The sequence below is a fragment of the Carcharodon carcharias genome, chromosome 1 (assembly GCF_017639515.1).
Source record: "Carcharodon carcharias isolate sCarCar2 chromosome 1, sCarCar2.pri, whole genome shotgun sequence".
Taxonomy (NCBI): Eukaryota; Metazoa; Chordata; class Chondrichthyes; order Lamniformes; family Lamnidae; genus Carcharodon; species Carcharodon carcharias.
The window spans coordinates 175,227,109-175,252,802 of record NC_054467.1 but is presented as its reverse complement, the minus strand read 5'-3'; the positions used below and the strand labels follow the sequence as shown (position 1 = coordinate 175,252,802).

General features: G+C 45.1%; 1 protein-coding gene across 4 annotated transcripts in view; it reads left to right on the top strand.

The window, feature by feature from the left end:
* The first annotated feature begins 377 nt into the window (after positions 1–377).
* Positions 378–25,694, top strand: part of LOC121286340 — a 40,906-nt gene continuing 15,589 nt past the window's right edge. Inside the window, exons 1-2 of one of the 4 annotated variants that reach the window (XM_041203531.1) lie at positions 378–515; positions 10,520–10,603. Coding sequence is in view for 1 of the 4 variants with exons in the window: in XM_041203461.1 (XP_041059395.1) it covers positions 435–515 (81 nt within the window). In the remaining 3 variants the exon portion in view is untranslated. Of the gene's footprint in view, positions 516–3,874; positions 4,051–10,516; positions 10,604–25,694 lie in introns of those variants that run through there. The other 3 variants (XM_041203608.1, XM_041203661.1, XM_041203461.1) reach the window with 3 other exon arrangements.

The following is a 25,694-nucleotide window of genomic DNA, read 5'->3' as shown; positions in this document are numbered from 1 at the left end:
CCCCAATGCTGCACTAACTGAGATCAACATAGGGGTTAAACCAGCAACATTACTGTTATGATACCAGTCACAGCAAGTGATGTATTTATCCAAAGCATAATGCTCCATGGCTATTACTAATTCAAAACAAAGGCTTTGAAGAAATATGGTTAAAGATCAATCTATTTCAAAAGACTGTTTGGTTTTACTTATCATCTCTTCAGCTTTTTACTTCATGCTTAATTTTTGAAAAAAAAGGTGTTCATTTAATTTTTGTGTTTAAATTATTAAATAGTCCAGAAGAATATTTAATTAATGAATAATTAAGGCAGCCAGATATGGTAAATGAGGAAACGTAGCTCATGATCAAAGAGATAACTGAATTTTTTTTGTGGTTGAAAAGTCTGTTTCGTCATCTGTGCTGGCTACTACTTCTCCATTGTTAGAATGCGTTCATGTTTAAACATTCTGAAGCCGTCAGAAATAGCACAAGCCAATTTAGAATAATTTTCTGTCTCACTTCAGCTTACTTAAAGGTAAGTGATTTACTCACTTAGACTTTTCTGCGGCTGTAAAACTATAGTGATCAAGTTCTGTAAGTACAGCTGCAGGGAAAAATTACTAGTAAATGAATGGAGTCAAAAAGACTCAGAAGATTTGTACTTTCTCCTAGAGTTGCCTGCTTACTTTATTTTTGAAATGTATCCTTAAAAGTAAGAGTCCAGATTTTCAGGATCAAACTTGTAAATATTGAATACTCTCAATAGCTATCATTATGAAGGCCATTTTCAAAATTTTAGGCAGTCACATTTATTATTAAATCGTTAGATAAGTGCAACAGCCAAGCAAACATTGAACATTCAAGATAAAAATGTTCTTATTGATACATTAAAAGGATTTACTTGTACTATTTACTGGTGTTGTGGATTTACAGGGAGTTTGTGTTTCCTTAACGATAAGTAGCTTATGGTTGACTGAGGTTAATGTAGTTATAAGGGTCCATTTTGCAAGAAGCTGCTGCTGGTACAGTACTTCACTCAGCAGTAGTATAGATCAGAGAATCAGACACTAAAGTAAGCATGTGCTCCTGGATTTTCTTGTGATTATTTTAATTGGGAGTACTGTGAATTGGGCTGTTATGGTGAATTGAGATTTATGCCTGATCCCATTCCACCCTATCTCTGCAACCTTTCCCCGGTATATATTCTAACTTTCACTGCCTGCTCCTCTGACTCTGGTCTTTTGTATGTTCCTCCTCTCTCCACCCCGTCAGTGGCAGATTTTTCAGCCACCATGTTCCAGTGCCCAAAACCTTCCTCCCCAAAGGCTTTCCAGATCTCTCCCCACTTTCAAAATGCCTGAAAATCTTCCTCCTCAACACCTCCTTTGCTCACCACAAGTAACTTTCGTTTTGAGCCTGCTTCACTGATTTTATTAAAGGAAGGATATCCTTGCATTGGAGGCTGTACAGCGAATGTTCACTAGATTGATCCCAGGATGAGTAGGGTCACCAACCCTCTAGGATTGGCCTGGAGTCCTCAGGCATTAAAGATCAATCTCCAGAGCACTGCTAAATGCAACCCTGGAGAAAAATCATCGGGACATTAAGAAAGATTCCAAAGATTCACAACCACTTGAGTGAAGAAATTTCGCCTCATCTCAGTCCTAAATGGTTGTACCCCCACATCCTGAAAATGTGCCTCATTGTTATAGATTCTCCAACCAGAGAAAACAACCTCTCGGTGTCTGCCCTGTCAAGCCCCTTCATAGGCCAGGACTCTGTTGGGCTGAGGGGGATCTGGCACAATGGTCGAACAGTTGGCAGAGAACCCCCGTTTGTTCCACAGAGAAGACCCGACAGAATCAAGTGGTTTTCAGGTACTTGAGTGCCCAAAGTTGGGCCTTCCCTGCATTGAGGTCCGCAGCTGCCGAGTGCTACTAGCCAATCAGAAGGTGGTCCTTCAAGGGCACAGGAAAGTGTGTGCCGTCCTTTTAATTGCTGACCCACCATTAAATTGCAGAGGGCTTAGGGATAATGGGTGTCAATTGGCTCACTAATTAGCCTATTTATTAATTCACCACCAGCAGCCAGGAATCCTGTCAGACGCTCCACACTCTGACTTAATCTGGGGAGGATTTGCCGCCACCAGGAGCCTAATGGAAAGCCTCTCCCATGATTAAGTGGGTCCAGTGGTCATGTTTCCCACCACAACGGGCTGCATTAAATCAAACCCATAATCCTGAATATTTCAATTAGATCACTTGCATTCTTCTAAACACTAAAGCATATAGACCCATCTTACTCAGCCTCTCATCACAAGACAACTCTCTCACCCCAGGAACCAATCTAGTTAACTTTTGCTGTACCATCTCTAATGCAAGGATATCCTCCTTTAAATATGGAGACCAAAATTATACATGGTATTCTGGGTGTGGTCTCACCAAATCCCTGTATAATTATGGCAAGACTTCTTTATTCCTGTACTCCAATCCTCTTACAATAAAGGCCAACATGCCATTTGCTTCCCTAATTGCTTGCTGTACTTGCATACTAACTTGTGTTCTTTGTATGAGTACACCCATGTCTTTCTGAATATCAATGGTTACAATTTTCACACCTTATAAAAAAATTCTGCTTTTCTATTCTCTCTCCCTCCACATTATACTTAATCTACCACCACATTGGACACTCATTTGACATGTTTATATCTCTTTACAGCCACTTTGTGTCCCCCTTACAGCTTGCATTCACACTTAGCTTTGTATTGTCAGAAAACAGTATGTTACTTTTTGTCTCTCCATAAATCATTAATTTAGATTGTAAACAGCTGAGGTCCCAGCACTGCTCCTTGCCACCAGTCACAGCCTACCAACTTGAAGATGCCCATTGAACCCTACTCTCTTCTCCCTATCCATTAAACAACGCTCTATCCATGTTAATATATCATCAACAACTCCATGAGCCTTTATCTTGTGTATTAACATTTTCTGTAGCACCTTACAGAATGCCTTTTGGAAATCCAGGTATACTGCAACCACTGGTTCCCCTTTATCAACCCTATTAGTTACATCCCCAAAAAATTTTAATAAATTTGTCAAACAGGATTATGCTTTCACAAAATCATATTGATTTGTTCTAATCATGATATACTTTTTAAAATACATCAAGACTCCCTTAACAAAAGATTCCATCGCTTTCCCAGTGACAGATATCAGGCTAACTGACCTGTAGTTCCTGTTTTCTCTTTCTCTGCTTTCTTGAAAAACAGTGCTATATTTGCTAACTTATCATCTGCTGGGACCATTCCAGAGTCTAGGGGATTGTGGAAAATCATAGCCAACACATCTACTATCTCTGCATATAGAACCCTAGGGTATGGGTCATCAAGTCCTTGGGATTTGTCAGATTTTTGTCCCTGGAGTTTCTCCAGTACTCTGCTGATATTAATTACCTTAATATACTTCACTCATATTAGCTCCTAGGGTACCCTTTATTTTTGGTATGTAATTTGTGTCTTCTACTGTGAAGACAGATGTTTCTATATACCTTTGGCTCCATTTTGTTTCAGGCATGAGTTGACTTTGCTGGAGAAGCCTCAAATTTTTCATTTTTGGGTCTTCTTTATTGCCACTATTGTTGCACACTGCTGGTTTTGATGCAAAATGTATTGAAGTTCACAACTGAACTCACAATGAGTACATACTTGGAAGAAATTATTCACAACCTTTGTCTTATCTGAGGTTAGTTGAGGCCAGCTGTCAATCCCATTTCTTCTTGACCAATCATACCGCCTTATTCAACCACTGTAAACTTCCCCTTTTCTGCCCCTCTCTCCTATATTTTGTAGAAAAGGTTACCCATGCCTTTGTTATCTCTAGACTGGACTATTCCAATGTTTTCCTAGTTGACCTCTCATCTTGCATCCTCTGTAAACTTCAGCTATTCCAAAACTCTGTTGCCTGCACCCTAACTTGAACTAAGTCCCATTCAGCTGTCACCTAAATGGAGAGAGATTGCAGAACTCGGTGGAACAGAAGGATTTGGGTGTTCTGGTACATGAATCACAAAAGGTTAGTATGTAGGTACAGCAAGTATTTAGAAAGGCAAATGGAATGCTGGCATTTATTGTAAGGAGAATGGAATCGAAAAGTAGGAAAGATTTATTGCAGCTGTACAGGGCATTAATGAGGTCACATCTGAAATACCGTATACAGCTTTGGTCTCATTTGAAAAAGGGCATAATTACATTCAAAGCAGTTCAGAGAAGGCTCACTCGACTCATTCCTGGGATGTGGGACTTATCTTATGAAGGAATTTTGAACAGGTTGAACCTATACCCACTGTAGTTTAGAAGAGCGAGAGGTGATCTTTTTCAAACATATAACATCCTGAGGGAACTTGATAGTATAGACACCGGGAGGATGTTTCCACTTGTTGGGGAGGATAGAACTAGGGGAGACAGTTTAAGAATCAGAGGTCTCCCTTTAAGACGGAGATGAGGAGAATTTTTTTCTTCTCAAGGGGGTCATCAGTATGTGGAATTCTCTTCCCAAAAAATAGCGGAGGCTGGGTTATGTAATTTATTCAAGGCAGAGCTAGACAGATTTTTGATAGCCAAGGAAGCCAACGGTTGTGGCGATCAGACAAAAAAGTGGAATTGGGGATCAGCCATGGTCGCATGAATGGTAGAGCAGGCTTGAAGGACTAAATGGGCTATTCCTGCTACTAAGTCCTATGTTCCTATGTCCCTACCTCTGTGTTCGCTGACGTACATTGGCTCCCAGTTCGACAAGGCATAGATTTTAAAATTCTCATAATTGTTTTCAAATTCCTCTATGTCCTCAGCTTTCTAAAATTTCTGTAACCTCCTCTAGTCATACAGCTCTCAAATATCCTAGAGTTCTGCAAATTTCTTATTTTCTTTTATCCACAGCTGGTGACAATGGGCAGAACTTTGCCCTAGGTTGGCGGGAGGGTCCCACCGGCTTGGTGGCGGGTGGGCAGCCGAACTCTGCCGCCTGCCTGACGGGAAGCCCTATGATTCCCCATCTGTCAAAGTGCCCTCTTTCACACTTGCGTGCAAAAGAGTGCACTGCTCCCTGAGACTAAGTGTTGTCTCACGGAGACCAGTGAAAGTTTTACAAACTTAAAAAATAGAAAATTAAAAAAATTAACATGTCCCCTTCATGTGACAATATCACGCAAGATGGGATATGTTAATAAATATCACAAAAAATTTATTAAACATTTTTAAAGCAGATATGAAACCTCATCCCGCCGGTGGATGAGGTTTTATGTTTTTTCTATTGCCTGCTGGGACTCCTGGCCTGCCCACCAGTCTTAAGGTTGGATGGACAGGGCCTTTAACTACCTTAATTATCCTGTCAATGGACTTAATTGGCCATTGACAGGTCGGCGGGCGGACAACTGATTTCGCTGTCCACCCGCCTTCCTAAAGATTTAAAGGGACCAGGATGACGTCATCCCATGTTATTTTCCTGTCGGCGAGCAGGACCCCCGCCCCCACCCCCCCCCCACCCCCAAATTGCCAACGGGAAAATTCAGGTCTATGCCTTCAATGGTCTAGGTGCAAAACTCTGGAATTTCCTCCCTAAACCCTTTTTTTCATTTATTCTTTCATGGGATACGAACATATGAAACGGGAGCAGATTGGCCCCTCGAGCCTGCTCTACCATTAATTAAGATCATGGCTAATTTGTTTGCATTTCAAATTCCACATTACCATCTGCCTCCGATAACCTTTGATGCAGTTGGCTAACAAGAATTTGCCTACCTCCGCCTTAAAAATATTCAAAGACCCTGCCGTCACTGCCTGCTGTGGCAGAGAGTTCCAAATCGCACAGCCCTCTGAGTGAAAAAAGGTCTCCTCATCTCTGTCCTAAAAGGGCAACTCCTAATTTTAAAACAATGCCGCCTAGTTCTGGATTCACCCACAAGAGGAAACATCCTTTCCACGTCCACCTTGTCAATACTGTTCAGGATCTTATATATTTCAATCAAGTCATCCCTCACTCTTCTAAACTCCAGTGGAAACAAGCCCAGTCTGTCTAACCTATCCTTATAAGACAATCCGTTCATTTTAGTAAACCTCCTCTGAACCGCCTCCAACTCATTTATATCTCCTTAAATAAGGAGAACGAAACTGGACACAGTTTTCGAGATGTGTTCTCACCAGTGCCCTCTGTAACTGAAGTCTAACATCCTTAGTTTTATGCTCCATTCCTCTTGTAATAAAGGACAGCATTGCATTAGGCTTCTTAATTGAATGTGGCATCACTGGCAAGGCCAGCACTTCTTGCTCATCCCTAATTGCCCTTGACCTGATTGGCCTTTTTGGAAGGCAGTTAAGAGTCAATTGCATTGCTGTGGGCCTGGATCACAAATAGCCCAGGTTAGCTAAGGTGGCAGGTTTCCTTCCCTGAAGGGGTTTAGTGGGCCAGATAGGATTTTACTAAATTCAACAAAGGTTTCATGGTCACCATTACTGAGACTAGCTTTTAATTCCAGGTTTTATTAATTAAATTTAAATTCTAGCAGCTGCCATTTGAACCCATGCTCCCCGAAGTATTAGCCTGGGCCCTGTGGATTACTAGTTCAATGATATTACCACAACACTACCATTTCTGGGCTGTCTCACAAACTCTCTATCTCTCTCCTCCTTTAAAATACTCCTTAAAATATCACCTGTCCGAATACTTTCTTAACTGGCACAGTGTCAAATGTTCTCTTGTGCAGTGTCTTGTGATGTTTTACAACGTTAAAAGTGTTTTATAAATGCAAGTTATTGTTGGTGTTGTCAGCTGATAAGCTAATTTTCTTGGTTAAAGGAGAGCAATGACATATCCCAGCATGTACAGTGGCCGGAAATAGTTTGAGGTCTAGATGCCTCTGCTAGAAGTTTCTGATTATATTTTTGAGGAAACAATGATGGCACAGCAAATCTCTAAAAGGAAAAATCTTAATTTTATACAATTTGAGGTTGAATTTCTGCAGGGGTTCTCCAGATCCCCAACCATAACTTCAACAGAAGATTGGCACAAGCTCTGGAGAAATGACATAGTGGGCTTATCTCTGAAGCTTCTGAAATCTTCTGCTGAGGTTACGGCAAGTGATTAGCAGAAACCTTGCGAAAATTCTATGTTTCTGCAATATAATGTAACGTTAAGATAAAATTAAAGAAACAAAATGAAAGAGTGAAACATGTTCATGCACTATTTCAGAATATCATGGGAAAGGTCTTTTGGCCATATATATTTTGGACAAAAGAGTTGAACTCAAGAGGTGAAATAACTGTGCCTGCCCTTGACATCAAGTGTGGCATCAAGGAACCCAACAAAACTGGTGTCAAAAAGGAATCTGGGGAAAACTCTCCACTGATTGGAGTCATACCTAGCACAAAGGAAGATCGCTGTGGTTGTTGGAGATCAATTGTCTCAGTTCCAAGACATCATTGCAGGAATTTCTCAGGGTAGTGTCCTAGGCCCAACCATCTTCAGCTGCTTCATAAATGACCTTCCCTCCATCATATGGACAGAAATGGGAATGTTTGCTGAATATTGCATAGTATTCAGATCCATTCGCAAATCCTCAGATACTGAAGAAGTCCATGTCCATATGCAGCAAGACCTGGACAACATTTAAGCTTGGACTGATAAGTGGCAAACTACATGCACATTATATAGAAGATGCACTGCAGCAACTTGCCTAGGTTCCTTCAACAGTACCTTCCAAACCCACAAGTTCTACGACCCAGAAGGCCAAGGACAACAAGACACGTTGAGCTTAATTCAATGACCACCCCAGAGTTGGGAATTTAGGTGGAAGGGTCATTTAATTGGACAGGAAAGTACTGGGTGGGGAGCCCACCACATTCCAGCCTCTGCCCCAGGAGGGAAGGGTCATGAACAAATTGCCATCCTGCTGCCCATTGAGGCCCTTAACTGGGCAATTAAAGCCCACTTAAAGCCTTCATCCCACCATCACTGATATTGAGGTAGGGGGCTCGCCATGTAGGAAGCCCAAAAAGCGAACCCTATCAAGTTAGTTTTCAGCCTCTCAGGGTGGGGTCCCTCATTGTCAGGCACTAAGTGCTTGATCGAGGGAGTGGCATCAGGAAAGGGGGAGTGCCTGCTGAGGGCTACACCCTTGCCCTTGCTACTGACCCCCCAACCGCCCCCTTCCAATGACTCCTTCCCCACAACCCTCATCCTGCCCTCATTCACCTTTGGCCTCGGTTTTTCTTTTGTCTGTTCACGGAACGCGGTTGTTGCTGGCTGGGCCAGCATTTGTTGCCCATCCCTAACTGCCCTTGGGAAGTTGGTGGTGAGCTGCCTTCTTGAACCGCTGCAGTCCATGTGGTGTAGGTACACCCTCAGTGCTGTTAGGGAGGGAGTTCCAGGATTTTGTCCCAGCGATATATATATATGATCATCTAGTGGGTGCATTGCCAGCAGCTACCACCACTCCCATTGACGCTGCATGCAATGGGCAACTGTTGACCTCTGATTGTCCAGCAGCTGTTGGGTGGGTTTTCCCTGGGGCCTTTGATCCCAGGGAAGGCCTGCTACTGGCCACTAAGTGTCTAATTGGCACAAATATGGCAAACCTTCCCCAAAGGAGATGATGTGGTGTTCTAGTTCGCTCTTTAGCTGATGAGTGAGACCCTTCTCGCCTAGATTAAATTCTGCCCATTGGAATCGCACCAACTGAAAGTTCCTCTCTAAGTCACACACCATCCTGACATGAAACTATATTGTTGTTCCTTCAATGTTGTGGCTGGGTTTAAATCCTGGAACTCCCTTCCTAACTTATGAGTGTACCTACACCACACGGACTGCAGCAGTTCCAGAAGGCAGCTCACCACCACCTTCTCAAGGGCAATTAGGGTTAAGGATGTGCTTTGCCAGCAATGCTTACATCCCATGAAAGAATAAAATAAATGACCTTGCTTTGGGTGTATAGGGCATAATTTCAAAGTTTTTGAAGGTGACTTTTTTATTTATTCATTGGATATGGGCATCGCTGGCTAGGTCAACATTTATTGCCCATCCCTAATTGCCCTTGTTCAGAGCATTACCCTGAGTCTCTGGATTACTAGTCCAGCAACAATACCACTACGCCATCACCTACCCTGAACAAGCTGATAAAGCTGTTAAAAAACATATAAGATCATTAGCTTTATAAATAGAGCTATATAGTAAAGCTAAGATGGAATGATAAATATTTAGAAAGCACTGGTTAGACCTCAGTTGAAGAATTATGTTCAATCCTGAGCACCACACTTTAGAAAGGATGACAAGGCCTTGGAGAGGGTGCAGAGGAGTTTTGCCAGACCAGTGCCAGGGATGACTGAATTATGTTGTGTGGAGAGATTAAAGAAGCTGGAATATTTTTTCCTGAGAGCAAAGGTTAGGAGAGATTTAATTGAGCTGCTTATGATTATGAGGGGTCTTGATAGGATAGATGGGAAGAAACTGTTTCTGACCCAGAACGGTTGGTAATCAAAAGATACAGATTTAACGTCGTTAACAAAAATTCCAGAGGGGAGCTGACAAACTTGATCCCTTCCCTCAGGAAAAGCCCTAACACAGTGTTGAAATGAATGAAAAGCCAAATTACCAAGCTCTCTAAGCTCGGTACTGGTAAAGTCAGCTAAAGCCCTGCTTGCAGCTTTTAATCCTGCCATTGCAACACACCCTGATAAAAAATGTAAATCCCACCCACTGTATTTCCATGCACACACTGCATACTGGTAGACCGACAATCGCTGTGCCTGTAGTCTTCATGATGTAGAACATCTGTGACACGCAGGAGAACTGATTGTACTTAAACTCCAGGACTATGGATCCTCCATGTGGAATAAGTGAACCATTGTACGCTGAAAGTTTTGCAGCAATAGGTTTTGCCATGGCCTTCCACATCTGTGGATACATGTCTTTTAGAATTCACAGGGGTAGTATGTTGGCACCTGCCCCTCTGTCAATCTTGGCCAATAATGAGTAGTTACCAACTTTCTTAGGGCAGATAATTCAAATCTTGGCAAACAGTTAGGATGAGTTTTCCATGAAGATTGACAGTGTGAAACATGTGTTCGCTGTTCTTTGTTTCATTGTGTACATTATCGTCATTTTCTGGCTTGTCAGTCAGCTCGTGTATATGCTTATGATGGGATAATGGATAGTTATTTCTATTGCTTGAATGCACTCATAGTGTACAATCTATTTGGATCAATTTTTGGTCCTTTATAGCTGCATCAGTGTTTGTCCTAGTGCACAGCTGTTGCTAATGGCCCTTTTTGCCACATGCTTGTAGAATTGCTGGAAAGCTGAACATTTCCTTGGTGTATGCAGAAGGCCACACTTTCCAAATGTCTTGCTAAGTTTGGGTGTTCCAGTTAGTGTGTCAATAATTGGGTGGTACTTAGGACCAGTAAGCTTCATCAAACTGTGAGGATTGCTTCGTGCTCACATCCATCCTTGAGTAGATCTTTAATTCTATAATTTTGGTTTTGTCTAGCAGATTCTTCTTGAATCCTTCTCTGGGAGTGAATGCAATCACCAACTCAGCAATTCTGTCTGTTAGCTCTGCATTGGAGAAATCACAGTACGTACTCTTCTTTGCATCTGCTGGTGAAGTGGCCTACGGATTCTGTAGGCTGGTATCAAAATGACATGAACTCTGGTTGATGAACATGGAAGTTTAACCTGATTCTGAACCGGTCTTCCAATGTAGTCCATATCAACAGGGCATCCCTTAGCTCTTTTTCTGTTAATCCTGAAGTGTTCTGCCTGTGTAGACCTTCATGCTAGGTGAATTTTTCTGGCTTGCTTGATTCAGTCACATCTGAATCAAGAAACGATGTTCAGATTTTTACGCTCCACCCACCGGGGGTTCGGAAGCAGTGGGGGTGTGGGGGAGCGTGAAATAGAACAGACGGGGTTCCCCCCTGTACTTAATCTTGCTGCCAACTGCCCACCCCGACCTTGCAGCATTTTTGCACTGCAGTGGGCAGGGCCTTGGATAGAAAGCCCGCCCTTGGTCCAATTGAGGCCCTTAAGTGGCCAATTAATGATCACTTAAAGGCTGTTTCCCATCCAGCCTTAATTTTTAGGTTAGTGGGCTGATGACAGCTCAAGGGGGAAGGCCAGAAATCGGAAAAGGTCGATCTCGGGCAGGAAGGGAAGGGTGGCCTCCATCAGAAGTCCCCTTCTGACTGGGAGCACCTTCCCCTAAGGCCCAGTGATCTCTGGACCTCGCCAGCCCCCCACCACTGGCCTTTCCCCTGAGACCCCGATCAGCCCGCTCCCGACCCCCTGGCTTTCCCTACCGTCCCTGCCCTGGGACCCTGACATTTACCTGCCTCTTCTGGCCACGGCAGCACTGTTACTGGAGGGGCTGGAGAGCTGCAGGTTTCCAAATTGGGACTTCCTCCGACAGAGTGGCGGAAGTCCTGCCTTCTGCCAATCAACGCTTGTTAGAGTGTAAAATGGTAACGGATCTGTCGGAGTTGGTGGGGGTGTGTTGCTCGCTGACTCTTCAGACAGACCCCCCGCTATCCCAAAAATTCAGCCGCATAGCTCTGTACACTGTTTAAACATTGTGAATTAGGATAATAGGACAGCTGCATAACCATTCAGACTGGGAAATTTTGTGGACAATTTGACAACATCGCTTTCACCTTCCTTTGCCTATAGTACCTGGGATGAATGTCACCCCAGCTTTTGCATACTTCTCTGGCCTGATTTTTATGATTTTTTCTTTTGTTTGACTCTCCCTTACTCACTATCAATCTAGCCCACACCCTTGTCACTTGCCGTTCTCACCTGAGCTAGCCTGACGCTGGGCCTCTCGATGCCCTGTCCCACTCACTGAGCTGACAGGCTATGTGCTGCAATCTCACTACGAGGGATCTGTCTACTTACCAGCTCCTTACTTGAGCACTGTCCCAACACTGTGTCTTCAAAGCTTTTCTTCACCATCACTCACTGTGTTTTCGACACTCTCCAACACTATGACCACGATGTGCTCAATTACATCAAGGGTCTTCTCACACCATGTAACATGATTTAAGGGTGTTCACCATGTTGTAATCAATCTTGCTGCCACCTGTCTTTCACCACCGCTGACCACCATGTCATGTTGTTATAATGATATAAGCACCAATTGCTCATATGGGATTGTGTAAACATGTTGTGCATTCATTTATTTAGACTAGGCCCATAAGAACAACTATACATACGTAGAAAGCTTGAAGACATCAGCCGCAGAGCTGTGTATGTGTGTATGTGCCCTGCTCAAAAGCAAAAGTGAAACTAAGATTGGGTCGCATGATACACGTCCCTTTTAGTGATGTTATATTGCTGTCCCTTAAAGGCATGCTACAACACCCATGGAATCGTTCATTCAGTGGGAGGCTCCTCCAGTGAGGAGAGGAGGTGAAGGAGAAGGAGGAGGGCAGCAGGCCTAGGACAGGTGTGTCTTGTGATCCAACAAGGTGGGGAACATGCTGCAGAGCAAGGACCTGTGGAGGGTTGGCAGCAGCAGGCAGGTGGACGGAGGAGAAGGCAGCATCCTGCCAGGAGAGTCTACCAGACAAGGCTGACATAGTTCCAGATGACAGAGTGCCAGTGCCTCCCAAGACTCCGGCTGTCCAGGGGTACTGTCACAGCAATTTTCGACATGCTGGCTACCGACATTACATCCAATTGTGTAGGTGGTTACCCGATAGCAGTGACTTCGAAGATAACACCGGCCTTGATGTTTTTCACATAGGGTCCTTTCGGGCCTCAGCTGAAGACTGGTGGGGGAATCTCGCAGTTGACTGTGCACCACTGCATTAAGGTAGTGACAGATGCCCTGTTCAGGCGAGCACATGAATTTATTTTATATCCTGACGAAAATGTCAGCCAGGCTGAAAGAGCCAGAGGCTTTGACAGTGTTGCTGGTTTTCCAAAAGTGCAGGGAATAATAGGCTGCATGCATGTGGCCAATAAAGCAAACAGCTAGAGGCATTCATAAACAGAAAGGAATATCATTTCCTTAATGAGCAGCTGGTATGCGACCACAGGCAGCGCATCATTCTGGTCTGCATATTGTCCAGGCAGAAGCCACAATAACTACGTGCTGAGGCACACCCAGGTGCCAGTGATGTTGTACAGGCCACAAGCTTTGGACAGCTGGCTTCTGGGGGACAGAGGATACCATCTTAGGAAATGGCTGATGACACCGGTACGAAACCTATGGATGGAGGCTGACAGGAGATAAAATGAGAGCCACTCATCCACCATTGGTCTGCTCAGAATGCGATTCCATTGTCTGGACCGCTCTGCAATAGGCACCTGCGAAAGTTTCACTAATGGTCATGGAGTGCTGTATATTGGACAACCAGGCCCTGAGGAGAGGCGAAACCCTGACAGAGGACAATTTAATGGGAGAGACCCATCCTCTGATGACAACTCTGATGAAGAGGAGGGTGAGCCATGCCAGCCATGTGTGCATACCAGTCCGTGGGAGGGTCTAGATGCCAGGGAGACAAGAGATGCATAATTTAAGAGAAGATTCCATAAGCATTGTCTGTGAAACACAAACACCTTCATGGCCCTTGCCACCTCCTTGTTCCTCTCATGAACACCTGGGCTACGTGTGCTAATAGCGGTGCAGTCAAAAAATAATGCCGTGCAGGGGGACCCAAATGTACACAAACTTCCTTAACAGCACCTAGTCCATCCAATCAAATCAACACTTCACACACAGAGAATGCATCTGTGCAGCCACAAAATCATGCTCATTTAATAACCTAAGTAAATAGCATAAATCCAAACTCACATCTGAAAACCACCAATGTGAGTCCATGTGTGACTATTGGGGTGTTTTTAAAAATCTTTTCTGTTTGCTATAGTGTGGTGCCGCCCTACTTGCTGCCAGTTATGCTGGAGCCAGGTTGCTGACCCTTATGCCTCTTTGCCTGGGATGAACTTTACGTGCAATCTCTGGTCACCTGAGGCCGTGAGGGCCCCGGTGTAGACGGAGTCTCCTGTACAATGGCAGGTGGCTCACATGTCAATGTGGCACTCAGAGACATCTGTCTCAATGGCAGAGGGGTGGAGGAGAGGCTGTCACCATCAGAAGTGGCGTGAGATGTGACCCCAATAGCAACAGCAGCTGCTCATCCGTCACCATGAGGTTCATTCAGTCCTCCCTGCTTTCCTGAAAGGAACCAGGACCTGAATATGACTCCAGGCTCCTCATCCACTTCTTGCTCTGGCTCTGGGCCCTGGAACATACATGCTCAGTATCCCATCAGTGATCTTGTGGGTTTGGCCCTCCATGACAGTCACCTGTCTCTCAATGGAGGAAGCCATACATTCTGTACAATGGGTCTTCACAGCATTCATAGCCTGGATAGACTTCTCCAATGCCTGTGCTAGTGCGTGCAACACCACTGGAAGCTCTGCCTTATCTCCATGCACCTTGAGCTGTATGTCCTGCTTCTGCTGCCTAACAGATGATTCAGAAGCTCATCATCAGACAGGGGTTCAGCATCTAGGTCACTTCCAATGCTCCTCTGAATTCCAGAGGCCTGCTCCATCTCAGTCTCTGACAGCTGTCCTTGTAACTGCGATGTGCTGTCTCTAGTTGTATGGGTCCACAGTTCTGGTGCTGGGTGTAGAGCATGGATGTGATGCTTTGAAGCTTTGTCCTGCTCCTCAGAGGTTAGCCAAGGCTCCCTCAGGGCTTGTGGCAACCACTGCCGATGTTTGTCCTCTGGGAAACCAAAACAAGGAGAATGAGTGGCTTCATCATTATTTAAGGTGAGGTCAGAAAGATACGCTTCCCCAAAAGGCACACTGGCACCACTTTTTTCATTCTTTCATGGGATGTGGGCATCTCCGGCAAGGCCAGAATTTGTTAACCTTCCCTAAATGCCCTTGAACTGAATGGCTTGCTAGGCCATTTCAGAGGGCAATTAAGAGACAACTTGACTGCCATGGGTCTGACATGTAGGCATGACCAGGTGGGGATGGCAAATTTGCTTCCTTAAAGAACATTAGTGAACCAAATGGGCTTTTACCAGGCCCTGAGGAGAAGCAAAACCCTGATAGAGGACAATTTAATGGGAGAGACCCATCCTCTGATGACAACTCTGATGAAGAGGAGGGTGAGCCATCATGGTCACCATTAGGAAATGGTAGGCAGTGTCCGAACCTCAGATTATTCACATTCAGACAAATTATCCGTCCCTAATTGTGTAAGACTCACACTCTCCACTTGCCTGGATGAGTGCAGCTCTATCAACACTCAAGAAGCTCGACACCACCCAGGACAAACAGTGCACTTGATTGGCACCCCATCCACCACCTCCAACAGCCACTCCCCCCACCACCGACGCACAGTGGAAACAGTGTGCTACAACTACAAGATGCACTGCAACAACTCACCAAGGCTTCTTCGACAGCACCTCCCAAACCCACGACCTAGAAGGACAAGGGCGGCAGACATATGGGAACACCACCACCTGGAAGTTCCCCTCCAAGCCACAAACCATCCTGACTTGGAAATATATTGCCGTTCCTTCACTGTCGCTGGATCAAAATCCTGGAACTCTCTTCTTAACAGCACTGTGGGTGTACCTACACCACATGGACTGCAGCAGTTCAAGAAAGCAGCTTATCGCCGCCTTCTCAAGGGCAGTTAGTGATGGGGAATAAATGCTGGGCTAGCCAGGGATGCCCACTTCTGGTGAAAGAATTAAAAAAATTCAAAATCCATCAACGCCACCTTCCTGATAGTTTCCCCCATTCCCCCAAAGTACAGTTTGCAAGACAGAGCTAAGAGTCCTTGGAATCTCACTGTCCCAGAGCCTTCCTCCAATCTCACATCAGTCAATGGATCAGCTCAAACAATGGGCCTCCAGCTCTAGTACCTCCTCTTCTAGTGGGGTCAGGATGGCCAGATTGGGCTGACCTGGCCCTTTTCCTGTCTTTGTGTGCCTTCCTCTCCTGAAAATGAAAAAGGTCATTGTAATCACAATGCTGCTCTGCAATCATGCCTTCAAATGCATGGCCAACATGTACTTTGTTCAGGGCCAACATTTCTCAATGCTCCTTGCCAACAATAAGGTGCTACAGTGCCATTCCCTTCCACAATCTGCACCCTGCCCCTCCCACCCACCCTCCACAATCCCTGTTGATATGCAGAGTTGCATGTTGTATGCATCATGCTGCTTTTTACACTTGGGCAATACAGGAGGCAACTCCACATTCAAGCCACTTCACACCCTCACACAATTCCATCTAGGCCCACCTCCAAAGTGGTTAGTCACACCCTGGCACATGTCAAAAGGTCATTGTGTCTTTTCTGGTATTACAGCCAGGTTCTCTGGATGGCCCTGCGGCTGCTAACCTCCGCTGCGACTTCCATCCAGGCTAGTTTTCTCTGGCTGGGTGGCTTTCTCTTCCCGTCTTCCAGCATGAGGACCTCCCACCAATCGCAAACAGCTGGAAGAGGATGCGCAGGGAGTCATCAACAAACAGTGGGGCCATACAAGAAGTAGTTTAAGAGAGTTCAGAGATGAGGGGCCTCTCATTTAAAATAGAGATGAGAAGAATTTTTTTTCCCTCAGAAGGTTGTGAATCTTTGGAATTCTCTTCCCCAGAGAGCAGTGGAGGCAGGGTCGTCGAATATTTTTAAGGCAAGAGGTAGATAGGTTCTTGACTAAAAAGGGAGTCAAAGGTTATCAGGGGTAGGCAGCATGTGGAGTTGTAGCCACAATTACACCAGCCACGATTTTATTAAATGGCGGAGCAGGCTCAAGGATGACCTACTCATGCTCCTAATTCATATGTTTGTATGTTCGTATGTCTTGGGTCTAGGCCCCTCAGCAGCTGATGGCCCATTTTCTCTTCCATCTGTGGAGAAACAAAGAGAGTTAAAGGATTGAATTTGAGTCTTTTCCTAAATACTTGCTATTCATAAGGGGAATGGGTCAAATGTATTCAATGTCCTTCCCTCCCTGGCAAGAGTCCTGAATGATACATTATAGAAAAATCAACACACATGCGAACAGCGTGACTGGCACAGCTCTGCACCTGACTTTGTGGTGACATGTTTTAAAGGTAGTTCCTCATGGTTATTGCTAAGTAAGTGTTTCCAGAACGGCAGATCTGGGTCATGGCATCCTGGCAGAAAATCCATGTATGAGGCCTGCTGATCACTCTGTCATTCAAGTGAAAGTACACTAATTGGGATGCCTACAAGGAAATATCCAAGTTTACAGATGTTTGAAAAGGAAACATTTGCTGAGCTTTGGAGAAAGAGCAGGGGATAGGATAACTATTTCAAAGAGCTGCCACAAGCATAATGGGTTGACTGGTGTCCTGTGCCCTTGGGTTAAACAATTAGCACATCTCAGCTGTATCATCTTGTCTGCTGTTCCACAATCCTCTAAGAATTAGCACCTTGGCAAGCACCAACTAACTGCCAAAGTCAGTCACCTCGAGCTGTAAATGTAAGTGTGAGAGTACTGATGAGTTAGGTAGACACATTGAACCTCCATGCAGCCTGGTTTGCTTGCATGACTACAAAGGTCTTTTGCTTCTTCAAATGATAGATGTCTTTTTGAAACCTAGTTTCCTGAGCTCCCTCCCTCCACCTCGCCCACCCAATCCCCCCAGCCATCCATTGTCTCAGTTGTAAATCACCAGCCTGATATACTGACCAATGCAGACAAGGGAGGTCCCAGCCTCCTTTCCTGGCGTGTGCTCATTTGTTTTTGCTGGGGAAGCAGTAGGAGCCTAACAATTAACCACCACAACCAAGGTCAGGGAGGAGAAAAATCAGCCAAAATTCCTATTCATCTTTCACAAACCTGCAACTCCAGCTGGACATCACATGTGTGTGGCCATTGAATGAGGACCTCAGTTGTAACATCTGTCCAATATCCTGCTGACGCTCATTGTCTTGGCCCACATGAAGAATGGGGCTAGACTGGGGACTGGAAGGCAACTAGTGATGGTGGAACCTGTACCTCAGTTAAAGGCAGTGTCTTCAGGGGAGGGGGATGAGGAAATAAAGAAAAACAAATTAAGTTACAATTGCATTATGACTGATGGGGAAAGTGTTGAGTCAAATTCTTTGAAAAAGATTGTGCAAGATTAAACTTGAGACAGGGAGACTTCAGCGAAATCACTTAGGCTGGTCAATGTTCCCAAGGAATTTCAGTATCACTTGCCCAATGTTTTTTAGTGATGAAAATATCCTATTATTATATCATTTAAAAACTGAGTGATCCCTAAACCTTTTGAAAGGAAGAGTTCTAGATTTCCACCAACCTTTTGTGTGAAAAAGTACTTCCTGACCTCACTCTGGAATGTATTTAGATTATGTGCCCATGATTTGGATTCCCCGACCAAAGGAAATAGTTTCTTTGTATCAACAGGTTCCCCCGCGGCAGATGTGGTGAGCTATTCAAACATCCATTGACTTCAGCATTCTGGAAGATCTCGCCAATGGGAGGGGCTGGAAAATTATGGCCATAACCTCTCTCTCTCAGATACATGCACTCATTCACACTCTCACAAACACACTCACTCGTGCTCTCTCTCACAAGCGCACACTGATTCCCAATCTCTTTCACACATTCACTCACATTCTCCCTCTCTCTCTCTCACACATACACTTACTCGCATCCTCTCTCACACATACTCACACTCTCTCTCACACAATCATACTTGCTCACTCACACTCACTCAGTCTCTCTCTCTCTCTCACGCACACTCATTCACTTGCATTCTTTCTCATACACACCACACTTACTCACACTCGCTCATATGCACACTCACTCACAGTCTCTCTCTCTCTCTCTCAGGCACACCCCCTCACTTGCATCCTTTCTCATACACACACACAGACTCAGTCTCCCACTCACACACTTGCAGTCTCTCTCTCAGACACACTCATTCACTTGTATTTTTTCTCATACTCCTACATACACACACAGGCACACACACTGACACACACACACACACACACACACACACACACACACAACCACTGGGCCATATTTTCACCATCGAGGCGAGTAGTTGGAGTTGAGAAATTTCCCAGCTCAGCCCAGCCAACTGGGGATAAAGTGGCCCAATGGCATGGATTTTCAATCTGGGGACGGTGGAGAGGATTGTGGGAGCAGCGTTGTGCCACACCACCTGACACAGATTGGAGGGGCCACAGGGGCTGTCGAATGTCAAGACCTCCTGTTTAAAAGACCCACCTCAGTTCTCAGTTCTCTGGAACTTTGTCCCAGTTGTTTTGTTAAATATTAGGCCCTTTAGCCCTTACCCTTCACTCCTCCTCCCCCACCATCCACTCCTCATGCCCTATCCATGCCAACTCCCATCCACTACCAATAGCTATCATACTCTCCATGCCAACTCACAACACTTCCCACCAGCCTTTGTGTGAAAAAGCCCATTCAACCAGTTTGCACTCCATACAGAACCCTATAGCAACAATTACAAGTTTGGAAATGCTTAAAAAAAACAGCTATTCATAACTTCCTTAAGAAAAACTGCCACTGCTACAACCCTATTAAAATGTCAATGAATTAATGACTATAAATCAAGCAATGTTTTTCCTTCAATGCATCTGTTTCAACAAAGAAAACCTTAATAGAAGTCTAGGTTCTCAGCCAAGTATGTATAATGAGGCTTCAACAATTCAAAAATGACAAAAAAAACAAAAATTCAACAAACCAGTTTTATATAACCTGTCCTCATAATTTGACCTCAGTATCATTCAGTTAAACCTGCACTGTACCTCTTCCAAGTGTGGAATCCTCCCAGATTTGCACTAAGGCAGTAGAGGGCGGGTAAAAGAACATTTTACTAGCTGGCTGCAATGACGGGCAGGTTTTTATTTGCCGGCCAAGCCGTTACCTCACGGCTTCTTCACGCCAGGCGCCATATGTGAAGTGCAGCCATTCGTATACCTCTCAGCGCTTCCAGCCTAGGATTACTGCACAGAAGACATGACCCCGAAAGGCAAGAAGAGTGCAAGCCCTGATTCAGGGACACCTTACGGACACTGTTGGAGCCCACTGTGAATCCCTGTAGCCACAGGAGGCCCATCAGTCACTTTGGCTTCAGAGGCGGTGGCAGAGGTGGTGACTGCCAACACTGCATAGAAGAGAGCGGCTATCCAGTGCAGAAAATGGATGAATGATCTCATCTGTGCTGCCAGCGTAAGTCAACCATCTCATCACTCTAAACTCACACACTTACCAGTCCATCACACATTCACTGGTATTTCACTCACTGCCAGCTCACTCTCTCACACACTCTTACATCTTCATCTGGCCTCATCTCCTCTGGAGACTACCCACTCAACCGTCACCAGCTTGAGGCCACTTGCACAGTTCACATGTGCCCCCCACACACCCTGGTATACCCCCCTTCCCCAGTACAGCCCTCACCCTTCAGCCTCTTCCCTTGCCCCAGGCCACTTCTCCCCCTTCCCCAACGAAGCCCTAGCCCTGCAGCCATTGAAAAGCCACCCCCACCTTATGGCTGGTCTGGTAGGTAAAGACCTGTCCATGAGCCCCCTAAAAGTGATGTGGTGGTGTCTGTGAAGCCTGGCATTGATGACTGCGAGTGCTGCCCGAAGCAAGGTAGGTAAACAAACCTTGAAGTCCCGAGTGAAGTGCAGCTTATGTTCAGTTGTGAAACACGTCGGTGTGAATGCTCAGATGATCCAGCATCGTGGGGATGATTCTGGTGAGCTGGGCTTATAATAATATGCAGATGTATTATAATGAAGTTCCCGATGTGCGGTGGTAGGAAATGTAGCCCACCATTGAAGGGTGGAGTAGAAGATTGCAAACTGGTTTCGTGAGATCATGAAACCGATTTTTGGCCTTCCCACCATATTATCTGTTCTTGCCCACCATGGTGCCTGACGCCAGCAGGCATGGAAAATTCTGCCCCAAGGACAATATAATGCCTCCTGAGGTGCAGTGCCCAGAACTGAATCCAGTATTCCAGATCAGCTGTGACTAAAACTCAATACAACTATAGCATAACTTCCATCCCCTTGTATTCCAGCTCTCTTGAGAAAAAAAGTTACCAGCCATTAGCCTTTCTAATTACTTGTTGTACCTGCACATTCAATTTTAGAGATTTGTGTACTTGGATATCCAAATCCAAGTACAGTTCTTGTACAGTGTCTAGTCTCTTGCCATTTAAAACAAAATATTCTGATCAGGTGTTCTTGGATTCAAGATGAATGACCTCACACTTCAACATGTTGAATTCCATCTGCCAGTTTTGTCAGCTCATTTACTCTATCCATGTGTCTTGGAACTTCCTGCTCCCATCTACGCAACTTACTGTGGTCTCTTTAAATTATATTTACAACTTTTTGAGCCAGAAGTTGGATTTGTTACTGCCTGCTCCTGCAGCACTGAGTACCCTTAGAGCTCCAAATACTATGGGTGGCACGCTCATACACTTGTGGGGTGAATTGTGCTGGATGCTAGATTAGTGAGAGCATTAGTATGCATGCCACAGTGAGTGTCTGCCAGAAGTACGCAGAGCAGGCAGATCATTACATCAATCAGAAAAACTGATTTAATGACAGTTATACCATTTTGGAGTTCAATGCTCCAGCTAACACCCTCTTTCAATTTCACACAACTCAACATGCATTCAGCTGCGAGCAAGATCCCCCATCACTACCAACACTATTTATAGGGATCAACAACTATTTATAGGTTAATTACTGGTTGATTTCTTCTGGTTGCTGTTTCAATTATGCAAATTTTTGGTGCTTCATATAATTATTTCAAATAGTGGAAGTTTACAAGGGGTGATGCGGCAGGTATCGAAGGACATTTTTGCTGACTTAAAGGCTTCTGCATGAACCTGTTGCTCCATCAATAGGCATTCCCCTTGGAATATACCAGGACTTAGAGAATGGCGGAGATTACACAGAGCACGACATGCTGCTGGAAAAGGCACGAAGAATGAAAAAAGGGCTCAGTGAAGGAGGACATATTCATCTAGCAATTCTCCTATCTGAACTTCAGGAAGGAACAATGTGCTTCATATGACCGTGACGATGAACCTGTATGCATTTGGCTTCCTGCAGGGTAGAGATGGAGATATTTGCAACATCTCAAAGTTTGCAGTCTGCTGTTGCATAAGAAAGATGACTAAGTCTCTCTATTCAAAGAGAGCTAACTACATTTCATTATTTCTTGTCAGAGAGCAGCAAATGGAGTGAGAATGTGGCTTCATAAGTATTGCAAGCTTCCTTATATCCAGGGTGACATTGACTGTACACATGTTGTTTTGAGGCTGCATATTAACCGGGATATACCACAAATATAAGGGATTCCACAGTTAGCTTAAGTTGAACCTCGTGGAATTGTAGGACAATTATTGACCTGGTTGGGAAATTGGCCAAGTGAAAGGTGGCAGAGAGTAGGGATAATTGGCAGAATGTGACTTGTGGACTTCCAAAAGGATCCAAATTGAGGCCTGAAGTATTCAGGTAGAAAGTCACATTTTAAAACTCGCTGAGGATACCCCCAGAATTGGTGGCATTGTAAGCCATGTAGATGGAAGCATAACATTATGAAGAGATTTTTTTTTATTATTCATTCGTAGGATGTGGGTTTCGCTGGCTGGGCCAGCATTTATTGCCCATCCCTAATTGCCCTTGAGAAGGTGATGGCAAGCTGCCTTCTTGAACCACTGCAGTACATGTGGTGTAAGTACACCCACAGTGCTGTTAGGAAGGAAGTTCCAGGATTTTGACCCAGCAACAGTGAAGGAATGGTGATATATTTCCAAGCCAGGATGGCAACTGGCTTGGGGGGAAACTTCCAGATGGTGGTGTTCCCATCTATCTGCAGCCCTTGTCCTTCTAGATGGTAGTGGTCGTGGGTTTGGAAGGTGTTATCGAAGGAGCCTTAGTGAATTCCTGTAGTGCATCTTGTAGATGGTACACACTGCTGCTACTGTTCATCAGTGGTGGAGGGAGTTTTGTGGATGTGGTGCCAATCAAGTGGGTTGCTTTGTCCTGGATGGTGTCAAGCTTCTTCAGTGTTGTGGGAGCTGCGCTCACCTAGGCAAGTGGGGGCAGTCCATCACACTCCTGACTTGTGCCTTGTAGATGGTGGACAGGCTTTGGGGAGTCAGGAGGTGGGCTACTTGCCACAGGATTCCTAGCCCCTGACCTGCTCTTGTAGCTACAGTATTTATATGGCTAGTCCAATTCAGTTTCAGGTCAATGGTAACCCCCAGAATGTTGATAGTGGGGGATTCAGTGATGGTAATGCCATTGAACCTCAAGGGGCAATGGTTAGATTGTTGGAGATGGTCATTGTCTGGCACCTATGTGGTGTGAATATTACTTGCCACTTGTCAGCCCAAGCTTGGATATTGTCCAGGTCTTGCTGCATTTGGACAGGGACTGCTTCAGTAACTGAGGAGTCGCAAATGGTGCTGGACAAGGTGCAATCATCAGCGAACATCCCCACTTCTGACCTTTTGATGGAAGGAAGGTCATTGATGAAGCAGTTAAAGATGGTTGGGCCAAGGACACTACCCTGAGGAACTCCTACAGTGAAGTCCTGGAGCTGAGATGGCTGTCCTCCAACAAGAACAACCATTTTTCTTTATGCTAGGCATGACTCCAACCAGTGGAAAGTTTGCCCCCTTATTCCCATTGACTCCAGTTTTTCTAGGGCTCCTTGGGCCACCCTTGGTCAAATGCTGCCTTGATGTCAAGGGCAGTCACTCTCACCTCACCTCGAGAGTTCTGCTCTTTTGTCCATGTTTGAACCAAGACTAATGAGGTCAGGAGCGGAGTGTCCCTGGCGGAACCCAAACTGGGCATCAGTGAGTAGATTATTGGTAAGCAAGTGCCGCTTGATAGCATTGTTGATGACCCCTTCCATTACTTTACTGATGATGGAGAGTAGACTGACGGGCGTTAATTGGCCGGGTTGTTTTTTTTTATTCATTCATGGGATGTGGGCTTCGCTGGCTGGGCCAGCATTTATGCCCATCCCTAGTTGCCCTTGAGAAGGTGGTGGTGAGTTGCCTTCTTGAACCACTGCAGTCAGTATTGTTAGGAAGGGAGTCCCAGGATTTTGACCCAACAACATTGAAGGAATGGCGATATATTTCCAAGTCGGGATGATGGGTGACTTAGAGGGGAACTTCCAGGTGGCGGTGTTCCCATCTATTTGCTGCCCTTGTCCTTCTAGATGGTAATGGTCCTGGGTTTGGAAGATGCTGTCGAAGGAGCCTTGGTGAATTCCTGCAGTGCATCTTTTAGATGGTACACACTGCTGCTACTGTGCGTTGGTGGTGAAGGGAGTGAATGTTAATAGACGTGGTGCCAATCAAGTGGGCTGCTTTGTCCTGGATGGTGTCAAACTTCTTGAGTGTTGTGGGAGCTGCACTCATCCAGGCAAATGGGGAATAGTCCTTCACAGTCTTGACTTGTGCCTTCTAGATAGTAGGCAGGCTTTGGGGAGTCGGGAGGTGCCTTACTCGTTGCATGATTCCTAGCCTCTGACCTGCTCTTGTAGCCACAGTATTTATATGGCTAGTCCAGTTCAATTTAAAAAAAATCCTAGGATGTTGATAGTGGGGGATTCAGTGATGGTAATGCCAGGAACATCAAGGGCCGATGGTTGGATTCTCTCTTGTTGGAGATGGTCATTGCCTGGTACTTGCCTGTGTGGCACAAATGTTACTTGACACTTGCCAGCCCAAGCCTGGATATTGTCCAGGCCTTGATGCATTTGGACATGGATTGCTTCATTATTTGAGGAGTTGTGAATAGTGCTGAACATTGTGCAATCCTCAGCGAACATCCCCACTTCTGACCTTATGATGGAAGGAAGGTCATTGATGAAGCAGCTGAAGATGTCCTGCGTTTTCAGTACAAGACACAGTTGGGTAATTTTCTAACTAGCCAGGTAGATGCCTGTGTTGTAGCTGTACTGGGACAGCTTGGCTAGGAGCACAGTAATATCTGGAGCACAAGTCTTCAGTATTATTGATGGAATATTGTCAAGGCCCATAACCTTTGTCCCATCCAGCAGTGTCTTGATATCATGTGGCTGAACGAATTGGCTGAACACTGGCATCTGTGATGCTGGGGACCTCTGGAGGACACTGAGATGGATCATCCACTCAGCACTTCTGGCTGAAGATTGTTGTAAATGCTTCAGCCTTATCTTTTGCACTCATGTGCTGGGCTTCCCCATCATTGAGGATGGGGATATTTCTGGAGCCTCCTCCTTCAGTGAGTTGTTTAATTGTCCACCAGAATGGGATGTGGCAGGACTGCAGAGTTTAGATCTGATCCATTGGTTGTGGGATCGCTTAACTCTGTCTATCACTTGATGCTTATGCTGTTTGGCAAGCAAGTAATCCTGTGTTTTGGCTTCACCTCAGCCTGGTGCTGCTCCTGACATGCCCTCCTGCAATCTTCATTGAACTAGAGTTGATCCCCTGGCTTGATGGTAATGGTAGAGTAGGGTATATGCCGGGCCATGAGGTTACAGATTATGTTCGAGTACAATTCTGCTGCTGCTGATGGCCCATAGTGCCTCATGGATGCCAGTCTTGAGTTGTCAGTTCTGTTCGAAATCTATCCCATTTAGCACGGTGATGGTGCC